At 44.1% G+C, this 23,638-nt stretch overlaps 1 protein-coding gene across 1 annotated transcript; it reads left to right on the top strand.

Moving 5' to 3' along the window:
- Window positions 1–420: 420 nt before the first annotated feature.
- On the top strand, window positions 421–9,614 carry GJA8 (gap junction protein alpha 8). Its single transcript, XM_069636001.1, has one exon. It carries the CDS (start codon window positions 421–423, stop codon window positions 2,008–2,010), a length of 1,590 nt encoding a protein of 529 aa, XP_069492102.1. The 3' UTR covers window positions 2,011–9,614.
- The last annotated feature ends 14,024 nt before the right edge of the window (window positions 9,615–23,638 follow it).

Raw genomic sequence — 23,638 nt, forward strand, 5'->3', positions numbered from 1 at the left:
GCCAGCAATATACAATGTCCAAAGAGGTGGATATGGGAGGAATGGGGCACGCACGGATAACCTGTGCCAAAAATGCATGCCTGGCCAGCTGCCACCCTTCTCTGGCTCCTTCCGTTGTTACTCTACTTCCCGCTCCGCAACACTGGAGTGACAGGAAAGCATAGAAAATGCTGTATTCCCCTACTTTGACGTCATGCCTGCAAAATATGACTTTCATATTCCATTAGTGTGATGACATAGCTGGACGACTAGGTATCTAGAAACATGTTCATTTATTAATGACTTCCTATGTAAGCTATATACAACAGGTGACAAGTCAAATGAAATTAGGTCAGAGTTGATAATAGAAGAGGCAAGGCATATTCAATGTTGGTCAAACTAATTCTGACTCTCTTTGCTTTCCTCCTTAGCCTCTAAACCATGGGAGATTGGAGTTTCTTGGGCAATATCTTGGAGGAGGTGAACGAGCACTCGACTGTCATCGGGAGAGTCTGGCTCACCGTGCTTTTTATTTTCCGGATCCTGATTTTGGGGACAGCCGCAGAGTTTGTCTGGGGGGATGAACAGTCCGACTTTGTGTGCAACACCCAGCAGCCCGGCTGCGAGAACGTCTGCTACGACGAGGCCTTCCCTCTCTCCCACATTCGACTGTGGGTGCTGCAGATCATATTCGTCTCCACTCCGTCCCTGGTGTATGTCGGCCATGCCGTGCACCATGTCAGGATGGGGGAGAAGAAAAAGGAAAGGGAGGAGGCGGAACTGAGCAGACAGCAGGAGATGAACGAGGAACGACTGCCTCTTGCCCCAGACCAAGGAAGCATTAGGACAACCAAGGAAACCAGCACAAAAGGAATTAAGAAGTTTCGGCTGGAGGGAACCCTTCTGAGAACCTACATTTGTCATATTATCTTCAAAACTCTCTTTGAAGTGGGCTTTGTGGTTGGACAGTACTTTCTCTATGGTTTCAGCATTAAGCCTCTGTATCGTTGTAGCCGATGGCCATGCCCAAACATTGTGGACTGCTTTGTGTCCAGGCCAACTGAGAAAACTGTGTTCATCATGTTCATGCTTGCAGTGGCTGCCGTCTCCCTCTTTTTGAACGTTGTTGAGATTAGCCACTTAGGTTGGAAGAAGATTCATTTGGCATTCAGGAGAACGGTGGAACAGCCCAGTCATCACCTGCTGGGAGAGATTTCCGAAAAGCCACTCCACTCTATTGGGATCTCTTCCATACCAAAGTCCAAAGGCTACAAATTGTTGGAAGAAGAGAAGGCGATCTCCCATTTCTATCCATTAGCTGAAGTGGGAATCGAAGCTAGCCCTCTGCCATCACACTTCCATGGCTATAGGGGGAAAGACAGTGCAAGAGCACTGGAGGACTTCTCTAAAGCCTACGACGAAAGCTTGCCATCCTATGGCCAACATGAAGACCATGAGACAGTGAAGGTGTACAGCCCAGAGCCCCAAGGAAGTGTTCCCTCTGAGGGTGCACCCTCCGTTCGTGCTCCCTCTGTTCGTTCCTACTCTGAACGTGCACCCTTGATGAGAGCACTTTCTGAGCGGGCACCATCTCTCCAAGCCCCCTCTGAACGTGTCCCATCAGAGCGGGCTCCATCTCTCCATGCCCCATCTGAACGTGCCCCATCAGAGCGGGGACCATCTGTGCATGCACCCACTGAACGTGCCCCATCAGAGCGGGAACCTTCTGAGCATGCCTCTTCTGAGCATGCCGCATCAGAGCACGCCACCTCAGAGCACGCCCCGTCAGAGCATGCCCCCTCAGAGCACGCCCCATCTGAGCACGTCCCATCTGAGCATGACCCCTTTGAGCATGCCCCCACCATGCATACCTTCCCTGTTCCAGAGCCTCCTGTAATAGAATCAACTCAGCAGCAACCCCTGGAACCAGATCCCCCCTTATTTCTCACAGAATTCATACCCGACGCAAGATCCCTCAGCAGATTAAGCAAAGCCAGCAGCCGTGCAAGATCAGACGATCTGACTGTATGAGACAGAGAAAAGAATTCCCAGTGTTTCTGTGATAGAGAAAATCACTTGGATGTTATAATGCTAAGATGGAATGGTGCTATGTAGGCAATTGTGTCCTATAGAGCTCCACAGGCTTGAAAGCCTGCATGGTCTTCTGTTTTTAAAGCGACAATGTCCCTTTTCAAAGAACCATTAGATACTGTGTTGTCTTAAGCACTTAGTATCTGAGGTTGGATAAAGCAAGCCATTCCTAAAAGTTGGAAACTTTTAATTTTATAAAAGTATTTGTCCGCTAAACATGTTCTCTTACTAAATGTGATAGCGCTGGTTCCCTTTAAAGTCCCGTTTTGTGTTACTGGGTAGATCTTTGGCCAAAAGATGGTTAGGCAGCCATCTTGTTTGTCCCATGCATGACAAGTTACACGCCTGCAGCGCACTCCGGTCCTTTTGTACGGTTTGCTGTAGTGTACATTTTGAAAAGGGACACTGCACTTTGAATAGTGACCAACACTTGCAGATGAGTAGTGCAGCAGACACCAAAAGACAAGTTAAAATAATAAACAATACGAAAACAGCCAGATTTGCAACAGTAATTACCTGTATTAGAATTGAGCAAAACCCTCTTGCTGCCAATTATACTGGGGAAAAACTAAAATCTTGGCAAGTGGCAAAACCAATCCGTTTAGAAGGGAGGCCCCACGGCGTATCCGTCAATCAAATTGTTTGTCCTGATTTCAGAAGCTTGTTTTGATTGGGTCTGTCCAGAGAAAGTCTACGTCTCAGGTTAAGGTAACGCTTCTCAGACAAAACAGTACATGTTTTTCTTGTGTTTGAAATATCCCTATCAAAAGGTCCCCGTCATGATAGTGGTCTTCTTCAGGATACCTGTAGCGGCTCTGGTTGAGTTTAAATTTCCAGATAAGGGTCTTAGTACATTCCACATGGCGGCAGTGAAAGGGTGGGGTAGCGAGACCCTGTTATTCCCACAGTTTTCCAAAGCTTACCTCTAATGGTGGAAATCCTCTGAGACATTTGATACCCCTGTGTTCTTAAAACACGCCACAGAATATGAGCCGTCTCAAGAAAGAGGCACTTTCTCTAACGTGCTTGGCTCTATCCTTTCTCCAAGGAGTCCAGTCTGCCAATGTATGTAAGCAAAAAAGGAAAAGATCCACAAACAACCATTGAGCATGGGCTCTTCCGCTGACCGATTACCTGGAGATGACCATGTGAAATCTCTGCGGAAGGGAGGGTGGTATCCAAAAAGTTTTGTTGCATCATGATCATGTAAGTAAATCAGTGAAATCACACAATCAAATATGAAAAAGCACAGTTGTGTATGTTACATTGAAAAAGGATGTTATGGGAGGTGGGCAAATATGGAAATGCTTAATGGCTGCTCCAACAAAGTTTATAACTGAAGCCGCAGAGCTCAGAGTTTGGGAGATACAGGTTATAGTTTAACCTTCCAACTGAGATATTCCTTTTACCATGCCTCAATAGATCTCTGTTGTTATCTAGTAAATATGAGTGGCACCTTTTACTGTTGACCCCATATATTCTTTCTCACCCTAAACTCAGTTAAAATGTCAACTGGGTTGCCGAGATTGACCTTTGTGAGGGATGCAAAATTACCACGGAATCCTCCTGAGCTGATCATTGCATTTTCCCAGGAATGTTGACGTACTACCAAATCTGGAGATACGGAATGAAACTCAAGCAGGCTTCCTAACCAATCCTTCCCATTTTTTCCCAATACCCCCTTAGATAATGGAAAGCGCTTGAGTTGCTGCATCCCTTTTCCCTCGCACCCCTCGCTTCTTCACCCCATTTCCTGATCTTCTTCACCATATCTTAGGCACAAGGTCCACCAAAGCCACCCCTTGTCTTACTTGTTTTATTCCGGGCACAGCGAGTAAATCAGTGTTTGCTATGTTGAAGTCTTTTAGGGGTGCAGCACACAGAGACTGTAAATCAATCACCACTGATCACGGGAGAAGCTAAAATGGTGGCGGCCAATCATGGTGCTTTGATTTGGACTATGTGAAGCCGTACAGTTACAGGATTGATGATTCTGTGACTTCAGGGAAAGGGCTGAAGGTGTGTTCTGGATGTTCTGTTTGCATGATCATATATGTGGTTTAGAAGTTTATTTTCATGGCTGTGACTTCGGATGTCTGAGTTGGGGGTTTAGTATCTGTAGTCAAATTCTGCGGATGCGCTGGGGTCTAGTGTCTCTCTCTCACTATGGCCAAGTTGTAGTGAAATGTGTAATAGAGATTCTGCCCCCGTGGCCACGACCTCTGCACAGGGGGGTTGCAGGTCCTGTATTTGTGGCCAGTCCATGAAGTTTTAACGGTTGGACACTTTGTGTCTTTGATCCAGCTGTGGGGATGTCATCGTTGGTGGTACTGTGTCTATAGCCAGGCCCAAATGTAGGCAGTCATGCTTAAATGCCCATAGGCTGATTAGAGCTCTTCATCTTGTTAATGTTTCAACGTCTGTACGTATATGCATGGTGAGGCTTTGCAGATCTGTCGGTCATAGGTACCATCCCTAATGTCATTGACTCTTAATGTGTGGTTTCAAGACACACTGTCTACACAGTGTGCACACTGGAAGTCCAGTCTATCTAAGCTAGTAGAATATATGTGTACTTTGCAGCTTCTGTGCATACAGACAGGTCCCGGCGAGATGTGGGATGCAGGTTCTCTTCATACAATTGAACTCTGGCGATGTGTGTGTTATTGTATGCACCATGCAGGCGGTGATGAGAGCGGAAAGCTTGATAGAGTTGATGTCAACTTTTTAGTCTCTCTGAAGCTTAAAATAACACCACGTCCATCTTAAATAAAGAAGTCCTAATTGGTAGAAGTGTCATAGAGATGGTGAGTGTGATGAAACCCCCACGCCCCTCATTCGACATTTGGAATACTGACAATGAGCTCTAGTATATAATGATGGAGGCTCTTCAATGTTAAACCCTGTCATTTCATCTGATGAATGAAGCCCCAGCATGGCCAGCCTTGTGATATTGTGATCTGTCATCAACAAATTGTTTGTTCTCCAACTCTTCATCAGAATGTTTTTCTAAGGAGATTTTCTGACCTCTAGTAGGGTGCCTAGTTTAAGTAAATAATACAATCTTACTCTAGTGTTCCATTGCCACCCAGCAAAGGTTGCGCTGTACACAACCCAAGACATACACACACCTCACTGGTCAGAGCAGCAAACAATTATCATGGCGATGAATCCCTTGCCATCTTGCTCCCATTCCCATTCCTCGTTCAATGCGACACATAGTTGACACCATTTGAATCTTAAAATGAAGGTGTATAAAAATAAAATTATGTATTGGTTGTTTTGTTAATGCAGCTATTATTATGGACCTCAAAACAAGTATTCTGTATATGTTGCCTTTACATCCAAAGAAGGAATCTGAGGCTGTTTTTTTTATATCAGGTTGTTTTATAGCTCTTCTACTACAGGGTACAGAAAGACCACATATCAAGCACATGTAGCTTCCGGGAGCACCCATGAAGCATAGAATTCAGGTTGTCAACACAATTATTTGCTAAACTGCAATGCTCAAGTGCAATGCAGAGAATCTTGTAAAGTCTTGGTGAAGACCATCCCAATTGGGTCTAGTTTCTATGCGCGAACTAACTTCAGTAAAAAAAAACGCATGTATGTCACATGCTGTGCCGTTGAATGGTCTTCAGCTGAAACTGCGTAGTAGGTGTTCAACCCGTGCAGTACGAAAACTTGTCACTGCACAAATTCGCCTGTTGACATACGCCCTACTTCTCTGGAACTGTGCTGTTTGGACGGTGACAAAATCAGGCGAGACGCATGGAATAGGACAGGACCTCTATTGATGGCCAATCAAGTGTGGTTTGGTAGATCCTATCTTGTCATTTCTTCGTAGGCGGGCATTGAAGTGCAGACTAACTTGACACCATATTGGTGGCATGCTTGGTGCCTTGTCATATTCCTCAACATGTGCAATGTAACTCAAAGGTGGCTGCCAACGGTGAGCGGTAGGGCTAGGAACCTATGCCTGCATTCTCAGTGGAGTCAGTATTTTAATGGTCAAAACAATATTCCATTACAGGAAACACTAACCATTCAATCAATCTGCCCCCCGCCATCTCAACAAATTGTCAGATTTCTGAGATGATGATTTCGACCTCTGAAAGCTGATGGCATTGGCAAACGACTCAGTGTGAACCTGAGTTAGAGTTTAAATGAAGGTTATTTACAGATGGTTCACAGATAGCAGACAGCACTGGTGTCTTATTGAAGCAAAACCTATTGACACGCTCTTCCATAGAGCATTTCTAAAGGAGCGTGATTTGATAGTCCGCAAACTTTACTGTACTCACAGTAAAAACGCATCTTCCAAAGGATCTCGCTTGAACGGCAGATAAGCCTGGATAACATGTCTAATGATCGTTGACTGCAAAGAAAAAACTCAGAAGTTGCAAAGTCAGAATTTCTAGCGAGTCCTGTACGGTGTGGTCTAGCCATCAAGCTGCCATGCATCCACCAGGGGACTGGCCATGCTGCATGTTACCAGTGATGATTTTCATCAAAAACTCCACCTTTCGGTTTTCGGTGGTGAAGGAATCTGAATGGAGTACAAATGCATAGTACAAATCCTTTTGCAGGGAGTGGACGAGGGGCAGAATGTATAGTACCAGGAGCACATTACACATAAGTGTACAAGAAGGCACTGGAAAAAAAGACTCGTTATATCGTCCTGGTGCCAGGAGATCCATGCAGGAAGACAAGGCACTGGATTGGTTACAGTAAGCAATTTTTCAAGCTGGCCCATACGAAAGTGGATTATTTAAGTCGACCGCAATGTGTTGACACTGAAACCTTATATGTTAAGATGTTTATTGTTATATTCAAGGATGAAGTTATCAGCGCCGGCTCTAAATCTTCCCAGGGTGAAACCCCCAAAAAGAAAAGCCTGCCACACAAAGAAGGAGGCATGACTAAGGGTTGGCATGTTTGTGTCTTCAATCCACGTTGAGATATGTCTCTGAAAATCATGCCCTCTAGCTGACCAGGTTTATAGCCCGGATCCACTGAGATGCATCGCTTGCACCGAAAACACCAGACACGGAGCACAGTGAAAACATTTGCAAACAGTAGGACAACAAAATAGTCTTGCACTGATATGATCCGCCCTGTGTTCATTAAACTATACCATGCCCAGTTCATGAACATCTAGAAAGTGCTTCACTCTGAATTGGAGTTACTCCCTGCATTCTGCCTCGGTTATCATCACATGGAACCCTCCTTTGGTTTTTAGTCCACTATACAAAGAGATAAAGAGATGCTGGTAAGATCCACAGCCAGCGTATTAGTGCACTACCAAGAAAGAATAAGGCCCTTGATGTCATGTTGGTGCTTTAATAGTTGGGTTCAAGCCCATAAATGATGCTTGGGGTGACCTAGGCACTAGCAGTGGACCTTCCATTGCTTGCATCTTTCTAATGGTGCCATATGATCAATTGTCATAGCAGAACATCTCGTTGATGCCTGTCCTGTACCTTCACAGTTCGATCAATATGTTTCAGCCCACTCAAGCTGGACACCCACAATTTAAGGCCTTGCTAATGTATGCTAGTGGAAAAAACGCAATGGTTGTGTAAGGCGGGCACACCATCTATCATCCAAGGAGCTAGTGAACCATCTCTTCCACCACTAGCTGTGCCAACCATTTGCGGGCCTACGCCCACATTCACTTGAATTGATCGTGGCACCTGAAGAAGACTTCAGTTGTTGTACCGACTTTCATTTCAGAACCGTGGGAGTTTTACATGGCGGAGCTGATGAAATGAGGATCTAGAGAAATTTAAAAGATATTGGGCCTCATTACACGGATGGCGGTGAACCATGGCGCTATTAGCACCATGGTTCATGCCGGTAAAATACCGGCACCGCCTTGGTGGAAAGGGGAATTACCGCCCTATTCCAAGGTTGGCGGGGCGGTAATTCCCCCTTCCACCATTGCCCTTCCCCATTCCCATTTTTGCCCCATAGGGCTCTATGGGAATGGGGAAGGCTCTAATTACGGTACCGCAAATTGCGGTACCGTAATTAGCTCCCTGGTCCCTTTGCGGGTTGGTTTTTAACGCCTGCAAAAAGCAGGCGTTAAATTCCCCAACCCGCAAAAGGGACCTCGTAGTAAGGCGGTAAGGATTTACCGGTACAGGTAAAATACTGGTACCGGTAAACCCTTACCGCCATCCGTGTAATGAGGCCCGATGTCTGCAACCTACTTGGAGGAAGATGTTGGTATATTGGCTTGATAAAAGGAGCGGAGGCCTATGGGAAATTTCACAAAGTTAATGCATGCTCTGCTATTGTGTGATGCTAAATATGAAAAGGGCATGCCCCCTTTTTCCTTTCGCTTGTGCCAACTGAGCACACTCTTCGTCATACTTAACCAGGGTTCTAAATTGAGGGGAGCTGGGAGCTATTTAGCTCCTGGATAGGGACTAGAAGAGCCTGGTTAGCATGACACCAACAGCTACTAGGAGCTAGTTTTGGCTCCCCAGGCCAATTTATGCCGAACAAACACACCCATGAGCATTTGGGATCATCTGTCAATAAATATTCAAACCAATCTGTACAATGTTTAAAGCATAAGGGCTCATAAATAACGGGCAAATGTTATCTTTGCATTTTATGTAGAAGTTAGATTTGCATAACTCTATGTACTAGCTCCTCGTTCCCCAGTGGTAGCTCCTGGTCACTGCTTAATGCTGAATACCTGGGAGCTGCTTTCACCTCCTGCTTATCCAATCGCAATTTCGATCCCTGTTAACCATTAGCAAATCCTTCCAAATCCAACCCTTTGGCATAACTATATTTTCTAGTATTGTTTGTATTACTAACCGAATATCCTCTGAAATGCCTTTAACTTTCTCACACGTATCGCCGGGCCTTGCGCATAGGATCCTGCCGCTGGTGGCGCTAGGTTCTTAATCGCAGCCGACGGCAAGACTCAATGGCCTTCCAGCATTCTGGGCGCTGTGGAAACTGCAAACTCAAAATAATGGTCTGATCATAACCACCAGTCCTTTTTTAAAAAAAATAAATGGACATGTATGTTTTATGACATTTTATAATGCTAAATAAAAATATATAAATACTCTGTTTGAAAAGTAATGGTTTAATGCAAAGCTTACCCTCAGGTGAGCCTAAAGGGGGAGGGGGAAACCGGGGCACTGAATCTAAAGTTGGGGGGCTGATGTGGGATGCAGGGTGTGAGTGTTGGAATATGATCCCCAAATAAGCGCTTCAGATCCTAACCGAGTGGTGAGCCAAAGCAATACAAACTTCCCATGTGGACGGTGTGTGATGAACAGGGCCACTTCTAGGGAAAGGCAGTGCTAGGAAGCTGCCTGTGGAGCCAACATAAGGGGGCACCAGGTTGCCTATGCGGGCGCGTGGCAAAACGTGTCTCTGCCATCGGCAGCAAAAATCCTTCTGCCAATTTTAGATTCAAACATTTGGTGGGATAAAAGAGGTCGGGCCTGTAACTTTATTCCAACTGCATTATTTTCTGTGTGCCAATGTTCTTTAATAAAATTCACTTTTTCTGAAATGGTATCATGTCTGCTGTTCTTTATTCACCAACAGACGCAAGGTCCAGAGAGAGAGATACAAAGAGACACACAGAGAGAGACACAGAGAGAGTGAGACAGTGGACCTAATTACCGGTCCGGCGGTACCTGTGCCGGTGCTACAGGTGGGTTGCCGCCGGACCCGGCTGGGAAGTCAGGCGCCGTCAATTTCGTTAATTCCCCATTCCCATAGAGCCCAATATGACTCTATGGGAATGGGGAACGGTGGCAGTGCTTCCGTGACGGCTTTGCCTGCCATGGCCGCTGTGCCCGGCAGGGTAAGACCTGTCAGGCACAGCGGCTCCGGCAGGCAAACCTGTAGTCTGCCAGTCCAGAAACAACGGTGACTGTAAGGTTACTGGCACCATTGTTTCCGGACTGGCAAACTTAGAATGAGGCCCAGTGTGTGTGTATGTGTGCGTGTTCGTGTGTGTTGGCCACTATCAAACAGATGTGTGAATGCAAAGACCGAACAACCACAAAGCAAAACCCAAGGAAGCGTGGGCCCGCTGGGTACATCGCTGGTAATCTAGAAGAGGCAGTTCCTATCCCAGAACTAATATCTTGAACACGTTTGTGTTTGAAAGTATGCTTAAAACTGCTAATTAGCACCAAGTTAAATAACATACACAATTAACTGGGCTCTTGGGGGAACACAAACGAGATCCTTTTTTTCCAAGACACACATTGCAGCCCACACCTCTCGTTTGTTTGCAGAATCGTGTGTTTGAGTTGGAACTGCTGTTCGTAACTGCCACTGCACATTTTAGCAAGAGGTGGATTTGAACACTTGGCCTGTTTACATTCAAAAAGAGGTCAGGGCGCCCCTCTGCAAGAACAAACATGGCATGATATCCTGTTCTGTGGGAATGTACCCACTGAGAGTCCGCAGCCATATGTTTTAGCTCACTGTACTGTACCTTTCCCAAAGGAGGAATAGCCATTTGCATATCAGTGCTTGTCCCGCCCACTTGAGCAGTCCACACTGAAATGCTAGGCAATCTTCCTTTGAACAAGAGCACCAACAACAACCCCAGCCTGTTTATTAAGGCTATCAAATTCCGGAAGGCATAGTTGGCAGCAGGGGCATTGCTGGGGGGTGGGTGGGTTGAGGGGGCTGTAGCCCCGGGTGTTTTGGTTGTAGCCCCGGATAGAAGCTCAGGAGCTACAACCAAAAGACTAGCTTCTCGACAGACCCGTCATTAGCGTATCTTTTCCAGACCTAGCAACACCGCTGGTTGGCAGCAGAAAGGCATCCATCTCAGCCAGTTCAAGATCACAGTTTGTTCACATGTAACATGAGAGCAGGATTTATCGCCATCTGCTCTATTGGTATGTGAAAGTATGCTCCAGGTTTGTCTTTTCCAGAAATAGTTATTCATGTTACATGAGTGGAACTCACCAAGTTTAATATAATTTAGCACCCAGTGGTGTGATATGGGACTCCTCAGAGCCAATCAGTATCCAGGCCTTCCTGGCAATATTCACAGTATGGTCCTGGCACCAAACCGTTTGGCTCTCGCGTCCTCCTTCTGGTACCCTCAGAGCTGGATATGCATAGTGCCCTATGGCTGCCGCCATCCTCATCATCATTGCCGCCTCTGTCTCCTTACCTGGGCCCTCGCTTGAGCTACTTGTCACCAAAGCTGCCATGAGCACAGAAGACAATTTCCCCAAAGCCGCCGAGCTTCTGTTGCTCGGTGTCCATCTTAGAGTTGTCTAATGCCACTTTTGGGCTCTTTTTTGGCGGGGAAATTAGTACTTAAGCTCCTGGCCAGGGGCTACTAATGTAATATGCTGTGGGCACTAAGTTAAGTTGTATGACTTGAGGCTTCCTTATGGCCCATTGCTTTGAATGGACCCACAAGTTGGGCTTCAGGGCATATAACTGTCGGAATTGCCTGTGGAGAAGGGTTATAATGTTTAAATATTTTTCCTTCCCTTCCCTTGGGCCGGGAGGATAGCTCGGGCGCAACACGCTCACTTTGGAAGTAAGATAATACAGAGCAACAAAGGTTTGATCCCCGGGTCTGTGCTTACAAACCTCCGGGTATTAAGCACGTTATAAATAAACAATTAAATACAATTTAAACAAATATGTTTCAGAGGCCACTATACAGGAACCCTCCCGATTTAGGTGGGAAACTCTCGATTTTTCAATAAAAAACGTTTGCTATTTTTGACTTTCTTCAGACCAAAATATCCCTAACTCAATGGATTTCAATGGGGAAACGTAATATTCCTGCTTCCCTTGAAAAAATCTCCCTCCCAGGCGATCCAAAACGTTGGCATGTATGCATGTAGAACAACACAGATGCATGTTTAACCCATGTTTTTTGCTGGATTGCAAACATTAAGGGTCTAATTTACTGAAGCGTTTTATAATGGCAAAACACCATTGGAAAACGGTCTGTGAACCATGGCCTAATTCTTTTTTGTGCTCTGGCCGACTTTGAGGGTGAATGAAGGTCCTTTGGCTATAAACATTTCATATAAACAGCTCGGATGATATCTCAGGTGATGTGCATGATTTGTATTTTTATTTTGGTATTCGTATTTATTTGAAGAACAGAGATGTCAATTTCGATCACAATAACACATTTCCAGCTCGCACTATCATCTTGGGTGAGGATGATAAAGTGGAAGATCTCACTTATCCACAGAAATGCTGGTTTTTTAGGGCTGCAAATTCTGCGAAAAAAATTGTTTTGAGAAAATGGAAATGTGATGAGAGGCCGACCTGTTCAGAATGGGTGGAGGACTTGAGGCAAGTGGCCAGAATTGAGAAGGTTATCCTTCGCAGGAACAAAAAGTTGAAATTGTTTGATGATATGTTAGGTGGGTTTTTGGATGACATGTGATAATAAGTTGGTCTGTTTTGCTTTTTAGATTCTGTGAAGGTTGGGGGTGGTTATGGGGTGTGGATTCTATGCAATGAGTTCTACGATTACAATGCTGATAAGTTTGTTGCTTGTATGTTTTCTATAAAATTCAATAAACTTAATAATATAAAAAACATTTCCAGCTCGCAGAGGCATTGCCCTGAAGAATGCTGGTACAATAGGATAAATATGAGAACATGCGGTGAGCCAGTTTATGAGGGTGTCAGCCAGTTTGTGAGTGTGTCAGCCAACTTGGACATAGACCAGGGAGAAAACAAAACAATCAACAATACAAGCAGCGTGTGACTTGCAAAGGTAACATTAAACCAAGGTGGGGCAAGGGCTTCAAATTAAAGAGGAGTGCTATACAAATATGCAACATGACATTATTACACAGCACTGGAGGGAGTGGTGGGGTCAGGCAGAGTGTCTAGTGGGAGTGCAGCGGATTTGGGGTTTGTTTGTTTATTTATTTATATAGCGCACCTGACCCAAGGGTATCTGGGCGCTAGTATAAGAATTATGGTTACATGGCAAAACATTTTTACAATCATGGTTACATGGTATCTTTTCTGCAAGTAAAATACAATTTATACAGTCACAAATAAAGTTTAACATACATATGGTAAGACAATATCCAAAGGTAAGTGAACGGCCAGAAGTAAAAGAAGGGAACAGTAAGAAAGAGGGGTAGAGGGGTGAAGTCAGTTTTTGTTAAGTAGCCATGTGATGACGTGACATCAGAATGAATCAAAAGCTTGGATTATTTTGATATTCTGTGGGAGGGAGTTCCATAGCTGTGCCGCTAAAACCAAGAACCTGGTACAGCCAACTCTTTTAAGATTATACCTAGGCACTACTAGACAGGAAGTTGGAAGATCTTGTGATCCTAGGTGATGGTTTCCAGGTGAATTTGTCAGTGAGATATGGCAGGGCTTGGTGGTTGAGCACTTTGTGAGTGAGGCAGATGGTTTTTAGGTCGATTTTCTCTTTTATGGAAAGCCAGTTGTTGTGCTTCCTTGTGACTGAGATATACTCTCTACTAGGAATGTTCAATGCTGCTCTAAGCGTATTATTTTGCAGGATCTGCAATTTGTTAGTCATAGATTTGTTAGCACCTAGGTATAGGCCATTACAATAGTCCAATTTGGATTGTATGAGAGCTCTGGCCAATGTAAGGCAGTTGTTGGGTGACAGTAGTGGGCTACATGTCCTGATCAGCTTGCCGGTATAGGCGGTGTTGGAGGAGGTCAATGCCCGAAGCGGAAGGTTCGAGAGAGAAAAGACTGAAGATTATTTTTTCGAAATAATCTTCAGTCTTTTCTCCCCTGAACATTACCAATGTTCTTTAACCGCTACCCATACCCACACTCCTAACACACCCACCACCGCCCCCTACTTACCTTGCATTCCATCATGCTGTGTCCTTGCAACGTCTGTTCCCTTTCAGTTCCGTGATCGGGAACCGGTGCCGCAGGGTCCTTTTTTTTTTTTTTCTTCGTGTCAGCTGCGGGGGTGTCCTCTGCAACCCCCCGCTCACTATACTCTGTAGTATAGTGAGCAGGGTGTTGCGGGGGACAACCCTGCAGCTGACCCGAAGGAAAATAAAAGAAAAGGACCCTGCAGCGCCCGTTCCCCATCACAGAAGTGTCCCCCGCAACACCTGCTCAATATACTGTATACTGTATAGTGTATAGTGTCCCTCGACACCTCGCAGGCTCCACAGCCTTGGTAGGTAGAAGAAGGGGTGGATCTGGCTAGGTTGCAGAGAGAGCAGGTAGCGAAGTTGAGGACTTTGCCTAGAAGCAGGGAGGAGTACAGAGGAAAGCAAAGGAGGATGCATGAGCAGTAGTCTAGGTTGCTGAGCATGAGGGTGGTGATTAGAGATTTTGTAGTGTAGTGAGCAGGAAATGAGTGAATTTTCAGAATGTTGGGATGGGTAATACAAGCAGCAATGGCTGTGGTAGTGATTAATTGTGGCAGTGGAGAGTTGCTATCAAAAAGGACCTCAAGGTTGTGAGCCTTTGGCTCCGGAACAAAGAGTTCAGGTGGGAAGGAGATAAGAGAGGGGTGGCTAGGGATGCTGTTGGGAGCTGGGAGAAAGATGACTTCTATTTTTGAAGAGTTCAGCATGAGGAAGCGGAGAGCCATCCATTGACGGAGTGCCTTGTGATAGTTGGTAAAACTTTCCGAGATGGTTGGGTGAAGGCAGGGAAAGAGAAAAAGATTTGAGTGGAGTCATCAAAATAGTGATAGTGAAAGTGAAAGGCGAGATAAGCATTCATAGGACAGAGGTAAAGAGGGTGAAGATCTGGGGTCCAAGGACAGATCATTGGGGGATGTTAGCAGGAGGGATGGAGTGAGAGTTTTGCGAGTACCAGGATATTTTAAAGGATTGCCCTATAAGGTAGGAGCCAATCCAGACTAGATCAGAGTTGACAAACCCAAGGTCCTGGAGACTTGAGGAGAAGATCAGAGTTGACAAACCCAAGGTCAACAGTGTGGAAAGTGGCAGAAAAGCCCCAAAGGATGAGAATGGAAGAGAGGTTGGAGTGGTGAGCATTAGAGAGAAGGTTGAAGACATGCATGAGTGCAGTCGAAATGGAGTGTTAACTATGTAATAATATATTATTTTAAATAACATTAACAATAATAATTTAGCATTTATATAGCACTACAAACCTTGAGGTATATGAGCGCTGCTTATTATTACCCACAGTGTGTGGTGTTCATTTATCGACCTCGGAAGGATGAAAGGCTGAGTTTGGCCCTGCCGGGATTCGAACCTGTGTCTGCAGGAGCTGCACAGTTGTCAAGCGAGCGCTCTACTCGCTGTGCTATCTCACCGGATCTAAGCCACATTGAACTGGCTCTCCAAGGCCATTACTCACAAGGTAGTTTGAAATCCAGTTGAGGATCACCTGCTCAAAAGACCTGTGAATAATGGGGAAGTTGGGAAACTGGGCAATAGGTTGTTGGGATGTTAGGATCAAGAGAAGGTTTCTTCAAAGGGTGCAGGACAATTGCAGATTGGAATGAGGCAGGGAAATGTCCAGTGAAGATAGAGAAGGGCTGAAGAGCTCAGAGAGTTAATGCAGTTGAATGAGACTAAGGTCCATATTATGAGTTTAGTGGTAAATTGGCTGTAAATAAGGAGAATTACTGCTAAATGTGTCTACTGTTACTGTCACTCAGTGCTGTAGTATCACCACGGGATGACAAGTGGTGGTCTAGTGGTGTCAATTGCCACAGGACTCTATGGTCCTTTTTATGGTTTTACTGTGTGCAGTAATTCCACACAGGAATTCCACAGTTTTGGTCTTAAAGTGGTATATTTACCTTCAGCATTTTCCTGGAGGTGAATCCACCACTTGCAGCTCAAACACAAAATTGTACAGTACGATCAAAGCAGCATTAATTCCATAACCACCCCAAATAAAATTGGTGGTAATAGAGTTACCACCACCGTTTGACCGCGCCACTGTACTCCTAATAAGGCCCTAAGTCTTTGATCGTTTTAGGTGCAAACAGGTCTGTAGGAGCGCAAGATGGGTTAATGCTGTAAAAGATGGGTGCTAATTCGGTAGAAAAGGTGGGGGATAAGTAGTTTCAAGTAGAAGGGGAAGGGGGAGAGATGGTGGACAGGAAGTAGGTGAGGAGGTAGTGAGAGGGGGTCTGTGAGTGTGCCATGAATTGAAGTCGAAAGGCAGTTAGCAAAGTAATTAGAAGAGAGTGGAGAGGCAGTGGATATTACATTAGAAGGTGTGAGCAAATCTTGAAGGGCAGATGATAGTTTGTGGCGGTCCAGTGCAGAGGTGAGGGCAACAAGGGAATTTCCAGAGGCTAGGAATAGAGTGGGGGTTGGTGAACTGCGCCAGCTAGAGAGGTCATGAGGGTCTGGGAAGGTATGAATGTGCCTGCACAAAAGTGTGGGTGAAAGGGAGTCATACATGCATAATGAAAGTCGTGTACTTACATTTTTTATGTATGTTATTAATGACTCTATGGAATTATTTTTGTAAATTATCATTGATGTTTGTGTAAAAGGTTTAATTTGTAAACCATACACATTTATAATAAAAAAATAATGATAGTCAGAGAAAGTATGGTCAATGGAAGAGGCATGAATAGAGGGGAGAGACAGACATCCTCACATCATCAAGAGTCTTGAATTTCCTTTTGGTCATTGAAGAGGGGAGAGCAGGAGTAAGGGTGGAGGGAATGCAATGTTAAAATGAATAATTGAGTGATCAGAGGAAAGGGGGTGAATAGGGAGGCCAGAGGAGGAGCGCAAAGTAGAGAGGAAGATAAGGTCAAGAGAATGTTCACCTAGGCTGCTTGTGGAGGGAGTGGTCAGATCAAAGGGAGTTAAGTTCAAGGCTTCTGGGTGTGGAGGGCTTGGGAAAGTTAAAGTCCCCCAGCAGAACAATCAGGATGTCAATGATAAGTGTTGTGGAAAAATGTTCACTGACTATTCCGGTGGGTAAGTGAACAATTTTTAGTAAGAAAAGCAAACAACAGAACTAATTAAAACAACAACAGTATTAGACATCGGTGCAAGTGAGACCCACCCATACTTACATTTGCCAAAAGGGGAGCCAAGTCGAGGAAGATCGGTCGTCGTGGAGGTGATCTCATCAACTCGTATGGTAATTTTGCAACAGTGCGTTACATGGATCCAGGCTGGGATCCCAACCCCTTTTGTATTGTTGTATTGTATTGTTTATTCATTTACAGAGCGCGCCACGCCCGTAGACATCTGGGCGCATTACAGGTTTCAAAGTTACAGATGATATGGACATAAAATACATTTACTTACAAATAAATCTTGTAGCAGAAATATGCATTTTTACATTAGATACCTTAATCACAGTTTCTTACTTTCATATAATATGCAAGATTCGGTACAAGGACACATGCACATGTGGTCACAGATCTCGGGAGTGCAACCACCTCTTAACATTAATCTTAAAGGAGTGGAAGGGAGATGTGGCTCATAAGGAATCACAGATAGAGTTCCATAATTGCGCCGCCAAGACTGTAAATCTAGAGCCTCCTATTTTTTTGAGTTTGAAATTGGGTATTCTAAGGCTATAATAATAATAATAATAACTTTAATGTGACATAGTTTAAATAATAAACTTTACACATGTTAGACGATAAAACCATACAATAAATAAAATTTAAATACAATACAATATATATACACTAAAAATCTGAATTCAAACAATGCAAAATTATGAGCCATTCACTGTCTCTTAAATTCATCATAGACAATTTAAGCCAAACATACTAATCATTCTTGCCTCATAGTCATGGACATTATCACATACATTATGATTCACTTAACAATATCACAATTTCCATATAGGGGCAAAACCTGGCCAGCTCCCAGCAGTCATTATATAGATATACCCAACTTAGCTTCTACCCTTAACCAGATAGTATAGAGTGCAGTTAACAAGCTCATGCTATTGATGTTAATACAATGATTCCAGAAAAGCATGTCCCCTATGGTTTCCCTATTATGTACATGCTTTCCCAGATGAGTAGTTATATCATCTATCATTGCCAAACATTCCGTAAGCACATGCTTAGCTGTCTCAAGGTATTCCTGATTCTTACAGAGACGGCAATAGTGTTGATCTTTGGGTAACTTATCTAACACCCCCGTAGTCATCTTTATGGGAAGATATTCAATTCTTAGTAGAAGTATAAATCTCCTGAGCCTAAGGGACGGGCATAGCAACAGATATTTCTGCGGTTTCTTAAATAAGTATAGTCTATTTTGCACAAAACTATATCTTTTTAGCTTGCGTAGATGGTCAAAATTTTCAAGCCAGTCCCACAGCTCTAACCGTCTCCCCATAAGAGATTGCATGGCTTCAGTATATAGCCCTTCACGATGTCTCCAACAGATGTCTTTGAGTAACTGTTCCATTTGATTTTTAAATTCACTAATGGAACCCTCTTTGTTACTTTTCAAAGAAAATGACATTAGTAGGGCATTTCCCATGCCGTTCACCATTTTTAGATAAAATCCCATCCTCTTTTTCAATACCTGCGCTTTTAACGATATAAGACCCAGCTCCAGTCTTAGTAGGGACATAGGGATACATGCCGGAAGTCCCAAAATCCTTCTCCAAAATTTTCCCTCCACAAGTTGTACCCAATCCAAATCAATTTTAATCAAGGATTCAAGGCCATAGACCATCATAGGGGAGAAAACCTGGATATAGAGATGACGGGTTCCCCCTAGGGTAAAGCCTCCCTGTTTAGTTGTAAAGCTTTTAAAAAGGGCAGTAATTTGTGCTGCTCTTATTTTCCGGTAGCGTTTGCATGTAGAATAATCACCTTTGGGTTCTAGCTCTATCCCAAGATATTTGTATACCGGGGCATATGAGATTACAACACTATCAATGTGAAGTAATGCACGTGTAGATCTTTTACTTGTATATCTCATCACTTGTGTCTTCTCCACATTAATAGTGAGCCCGTTATGTGCAGAATATTCCCAGAGGGCTAATGCCGAACGTCGTAGTCCACTAATAGTATGATCGAATATAACTATATCATCCGCATATGCGAGAACCAAGCAAGGGGTTTTACCTATACTGGGAGGGCAATTTTTTGAAGTAGCTATTTTCAAAGGGATGTCATGTACATATAAATTATATACAAGTGGGGCAGTCACGCATCCCTGTTTAACCCCTCTATTCTGTGGTACTGCCTCCGAAATGTGGCCGTCCTGATCTAATTTTAATTTCACCTTAGTGTTCTGATGTAACAGCCTAAGGTAATACAGAAGATCTGGGCATCCTAGTTTTTGTAGCTTCGACCAAAGTTTTTCTCGGGGGATAGAATCGAATGCGGCTTTAAAATCTACATAGAGAGCGTAGAGGGGGGGTTGCCCACTTTGTAGGGCCCTACTGCGCATATAATCCACAACCAAAAGGTTGTGGGTAGTGGAATACCTTTTTCTAAAGCTGCATTGGAACTTACAGTATATTAGTCTGATCAACCCATTGCTGGAGTTTTCCCAATAGAAGTGAGGCAAATATTTTACTTGTGATATCTAACAAAGAAAGTAATCTATAGTTGTTAGGGTCCAATCTATTTCCCTTTTTAAATATAGGTATTAAGATGGCCGATTGCCAAGAGCTTGGAATTTTTCCTTTACTCAAAATTTTCGTGAACAAAATGTTCATTAGTACAGACCAAAACTCCGGATTGCTCTTTATTACAATATTGGCCAATCCATTTGGACCAGGTCTCTGGAGGATTTCAATGATTTGATCGTAGACAAGATGGATTCATAGGAGATGTCTATGGTGGGATCAGATGGAGTTTTACCCATCTCAGTCATCTCGTCATATTTAAATTCTACATTACGCTTCTCCAGAAACCTGGTCCACTCTGCACTAGATATGGGGTTAGCCAACTGCTGAGACTTATTCCCCCTAGCTTCATTAAGGAGTGACCATATACTACTGGATTTCCGAGAGCAAATAGTCTGCACCAGCCTTTGCCAGGACCTATTTCTGTCAAAGCTTCTCTTTGCCTTAATATCTGCCCTATATTTATTCTTTAATTTCTTAGAGATTGAATTATATATCTCCCAGGTTGTACTAGTTTTCTTGGCCCATCTTCGATTAGCCCTCAATATTCTTTTAGCATCTCGGATATATCTGTCATAGATGGGGTATTTCGCTTGGTGTCAGGATTAAGGGCAAGCGTGTGTATACTGGGCTCAGAGGGCTAAAACACTGAAAAATCCAGCAATACTACAATTCTCAGCAGTACTTGGGAGGCTGGGTAGTTTACTGCCGTGCGCGCGTGGGGGCCAGCTGATCTTGATTGCTAACGGTTTATGAGCGGCTCACGGCGCACGGCAGGTGTGGCTTATTTTGTTTGGAGGTCGAAGCTGCGCCGGTCGAGGCAGCATCGGAGAAGTCAGGAGCCGCCCGCTATGGAATTGGTATGAACGCGGAGGCGGCGGGCGTGAGCATTGTGCAGCGGGGAGAGAAGTGATCCCGACGGCTGCTACAGGCAACAGCATTCAACGTCCGGGAAGGCTCAGGAGCTTCCCGGACACAAGATAAGTGAGGAAAGGGCTAATCTTTTCTTTGACGAAATGCACACATGATTACGAGCCTGCTAACTGAAGTACCCAGTGTTTGTTAGGTGTATGCGTTGCAAAAACTATGGGTAGTACGCAGAGGTGCCTTTAGAATTGCATTGTTCCAACCCAGCAGGGGTTACTACGGGGTATTTATGGAGACAACTACATACTGAGAGACTGTGCATATCTTTCTGTTATGCTGCAAGGAAGCACTTGACAAATCTTTATGTTCTATACGTTTATGTGCTTGTTAGTAACTATAAGTGTTGCATATACCAGCCCAGGGGGCCATGTGTCATGTCTTCATCTTGGGAGTATTCCCATTGTATGTTTCATCTGCTAACCATGCTTGTTTTGTTTCATGTCAATGACACACAGTGTGTGAGATACATGTATTAAGGTGTTCTCAAGATATAGGTTAGCAGGTAACAGGCAGTACCACCACATATGATATCAAGTATGGTTTACAAGGATTACTAAGTGTAGGGTTTTTTCCTGTACTTCCCCCAGTCCTATCCAAACTAGGTTTTCCTCTACCCTCTATCCGGTGTTCCTAAAACTCCTCACCCTGTCCACAACCTCTCCCTAACCCTCTTCCCCCCCACTGGCTGCCACGTGGTGTCCTGTCTATATATATATATCAGGTACCTGTGCCAACCACGGTGGGAGGGTCGACTTCATTCGGCTTCTGTGGTTTGGGGGAGAGTGTCGACCTCTCCTCCTATTATTGTGTATCTTGACACTTGGTCACTGATCATGCCTCCGGCAGAAGTTGTAGCATGTTTATCCGAGAACTGGTAAATCCAGTTCTCTACTTCATCAATTGACATCTTTTTAAATTCTTCTATGTTGGGGTAACAGTTTTTATTGAGTGTTTCATCTGCACGTAGTACATTCCTACCCGACCAACGGATACAGGTCACTGCATGATTAACTTTTAAATCCCCTACCATACAAAATTGGGTACGAACTTCTAAATTGTTAAATGAACATGCCAGAATTGCATGATCGCTCCAATTATTAGAGATTACTATCATATCTTCGACCAAGAGTAGCATGCTTGGAGAGCCGAAAAAATATAATCCAAAGTATTAACCACTACTCCATTCCTCCAAGTATGTCTGCCCGGATGGTCACTTTTGGTGCGACCATTTAGCATCTCAAGATCCCATTTGCGAAAAAAGTATACCCAATCTAATCCTTCGCTCTCTACTTCCTGATGTTCCATGACACATTTAGGATATAGCTTTAGGTTGGCCGTTCTCTGTTCACCCCCTAGCATATGGGTATTAAAATCTCCTACTACGCAGACATCCACATTCCCTTCAATAGTTAACCAACTGGCCAATAACTCATGCAATGCTTCCTGTAAGGACTCTCTAAACACTGCCCCCGGAGGATTATACAGACAAACAACTAGCAGTTTACCAGAAATCTCCTTATCTTTATATACTATTTCAACTGCTAGCATTTGTTCATCTTGATTCACGTCAATCTTCCTAGACCAAAGCCAATTAGATACCCCAATCCATAGCCCTCCGTAGGGCCGTCCTCTTTCTCCTCTTTTAGCTAATACCTGATGACCATTATAACCATCCAAGTATAAAGGATTCATTGCCAAAGTCTCTTGAAGGCAAATACAATTGTACTGAGATAGTTGCGCAATCGGCCCATCTCCATTTAGGAGATGGGCAAAGCCCCTGCAGTTCCATGAAGCCAACAATAATTTTCAATGGCTAGCTGAGACCTTGGGCAAAGCCTTTGTCAGCCATTTCAGAACAGACTGTACCTCTGTCATGTCCACCTTCTTTCCAGTTGGCAAATTGAGGCAAGCGACGGCCAAGCTATCTGTCACAATTTCCGGTTCAGGACCACCTGGCTCATTATACATCAGTTCAGCGTCAATCTCAATATCCACCATTGTCAGTTATTTTTTAAAGGTCCTTAATAGTTGGGCAGTGGATATAAATTTGCAGTGCAAGGCTGACACCTTGGGATATGTACCTGTCAGAGGCTCTAAAAATTGGAAGTCCTCAGATTGCAAAACTCTTAATTGAGGGACAGAAAACAGTCTCTTCAAAAATTTGGAGCGAGAGAGCCAGGCACATTTATCAGATTCTTTTATAGGATCAAATATAGAGAATACAGAGCTATGTGGACTACCATGATTGCTCGCTGTTTTTGGAATATTCGCTGGAATGATGTCATCCTCAAGTAAAGACTCGATCGTTAAATTTTCAAGTTCGTCTGCCCCATCCGGGGCGTCTGCATCCTCAGTGATCAGCCAGCTCGTCAGTCGGCCATTACCTAGATCTTTCCGTTTCTTTGCCCGAGCAGCTCTCTTTTTTGCTTTTTTAGAACAATGTATGGGCTTCCCCATCACTGATGGTGAAGACCCATGGCTACTGGCTCTGGCCCCGCAGGATGCTTGCTTATCCATCTTGCGTTGTTTACGCTGCTTATGTGAAGGCAGTATCTCTGTATGTTCGGATGTATCTATAATTGGAACTGAAGTTTGTTGCTCATGCATCTCATTTGCTATTGAGATGGCTTCAGTTAAGTTACCTTCCACCTCCTCTGCCAGATTCTGTCTATGCACTTGGTCACTGAACAATGCATCTGTATTTGCCAATATTCTCCCAGACATCTGCAGCAATATTTTTAATGCAAATTGTAAAGATGCCACAGATGCCTGTAATTCCACAATTTCTGGCACTACCAGAAAATTACTGTTTGTTTTCTCTGTGTCAGTGGCCAATGAGGTGTCCGTAGCTAGATTAGGTGAGGCTGATAATCTCACCGATGACCCAGCTTGGGGAGACAGTTTGCAATGTTCTTTAGCTTGACTCTCAAGCATTGAGAGATTCCCATTTTCCAGAGGGGCTACTGTCTGAGGAGTCATGCCTCTCTGGATATTCAGACAAAGATCCAATAGACAATTATTGTCAATGTCTTCAAAGTTGAGCGAGCTGCCCAAATTAGAGATGTTAATCACTGGT

The sequence above is a fragment of the Ambystoma mexicanum genome, chromosome 7p (genome assembly GCF_040938575.1).
Source record: "Ambystoma mexicanum isolate Mex_15411 chromosome 7p, UKY_AmexF1_1, whole genome shotgun sequence".
Classification (NCBI taxonomy): Eukaryota; Metazoa; Chordata; class Amphibia; order Caudata; family Ambystomatidae; genus Ambystoma; species Ambystoma mexicanum.

What these genes read in the sequence shown, in the direction of transcription:
- GJA8 (XM_069636001.1), top strand. Translation starts at nt 421, where the DNA reads ATGGGAGATTGGAGTTTCTTGGGCAATATCTTGGAGGAGGTGAACGAG.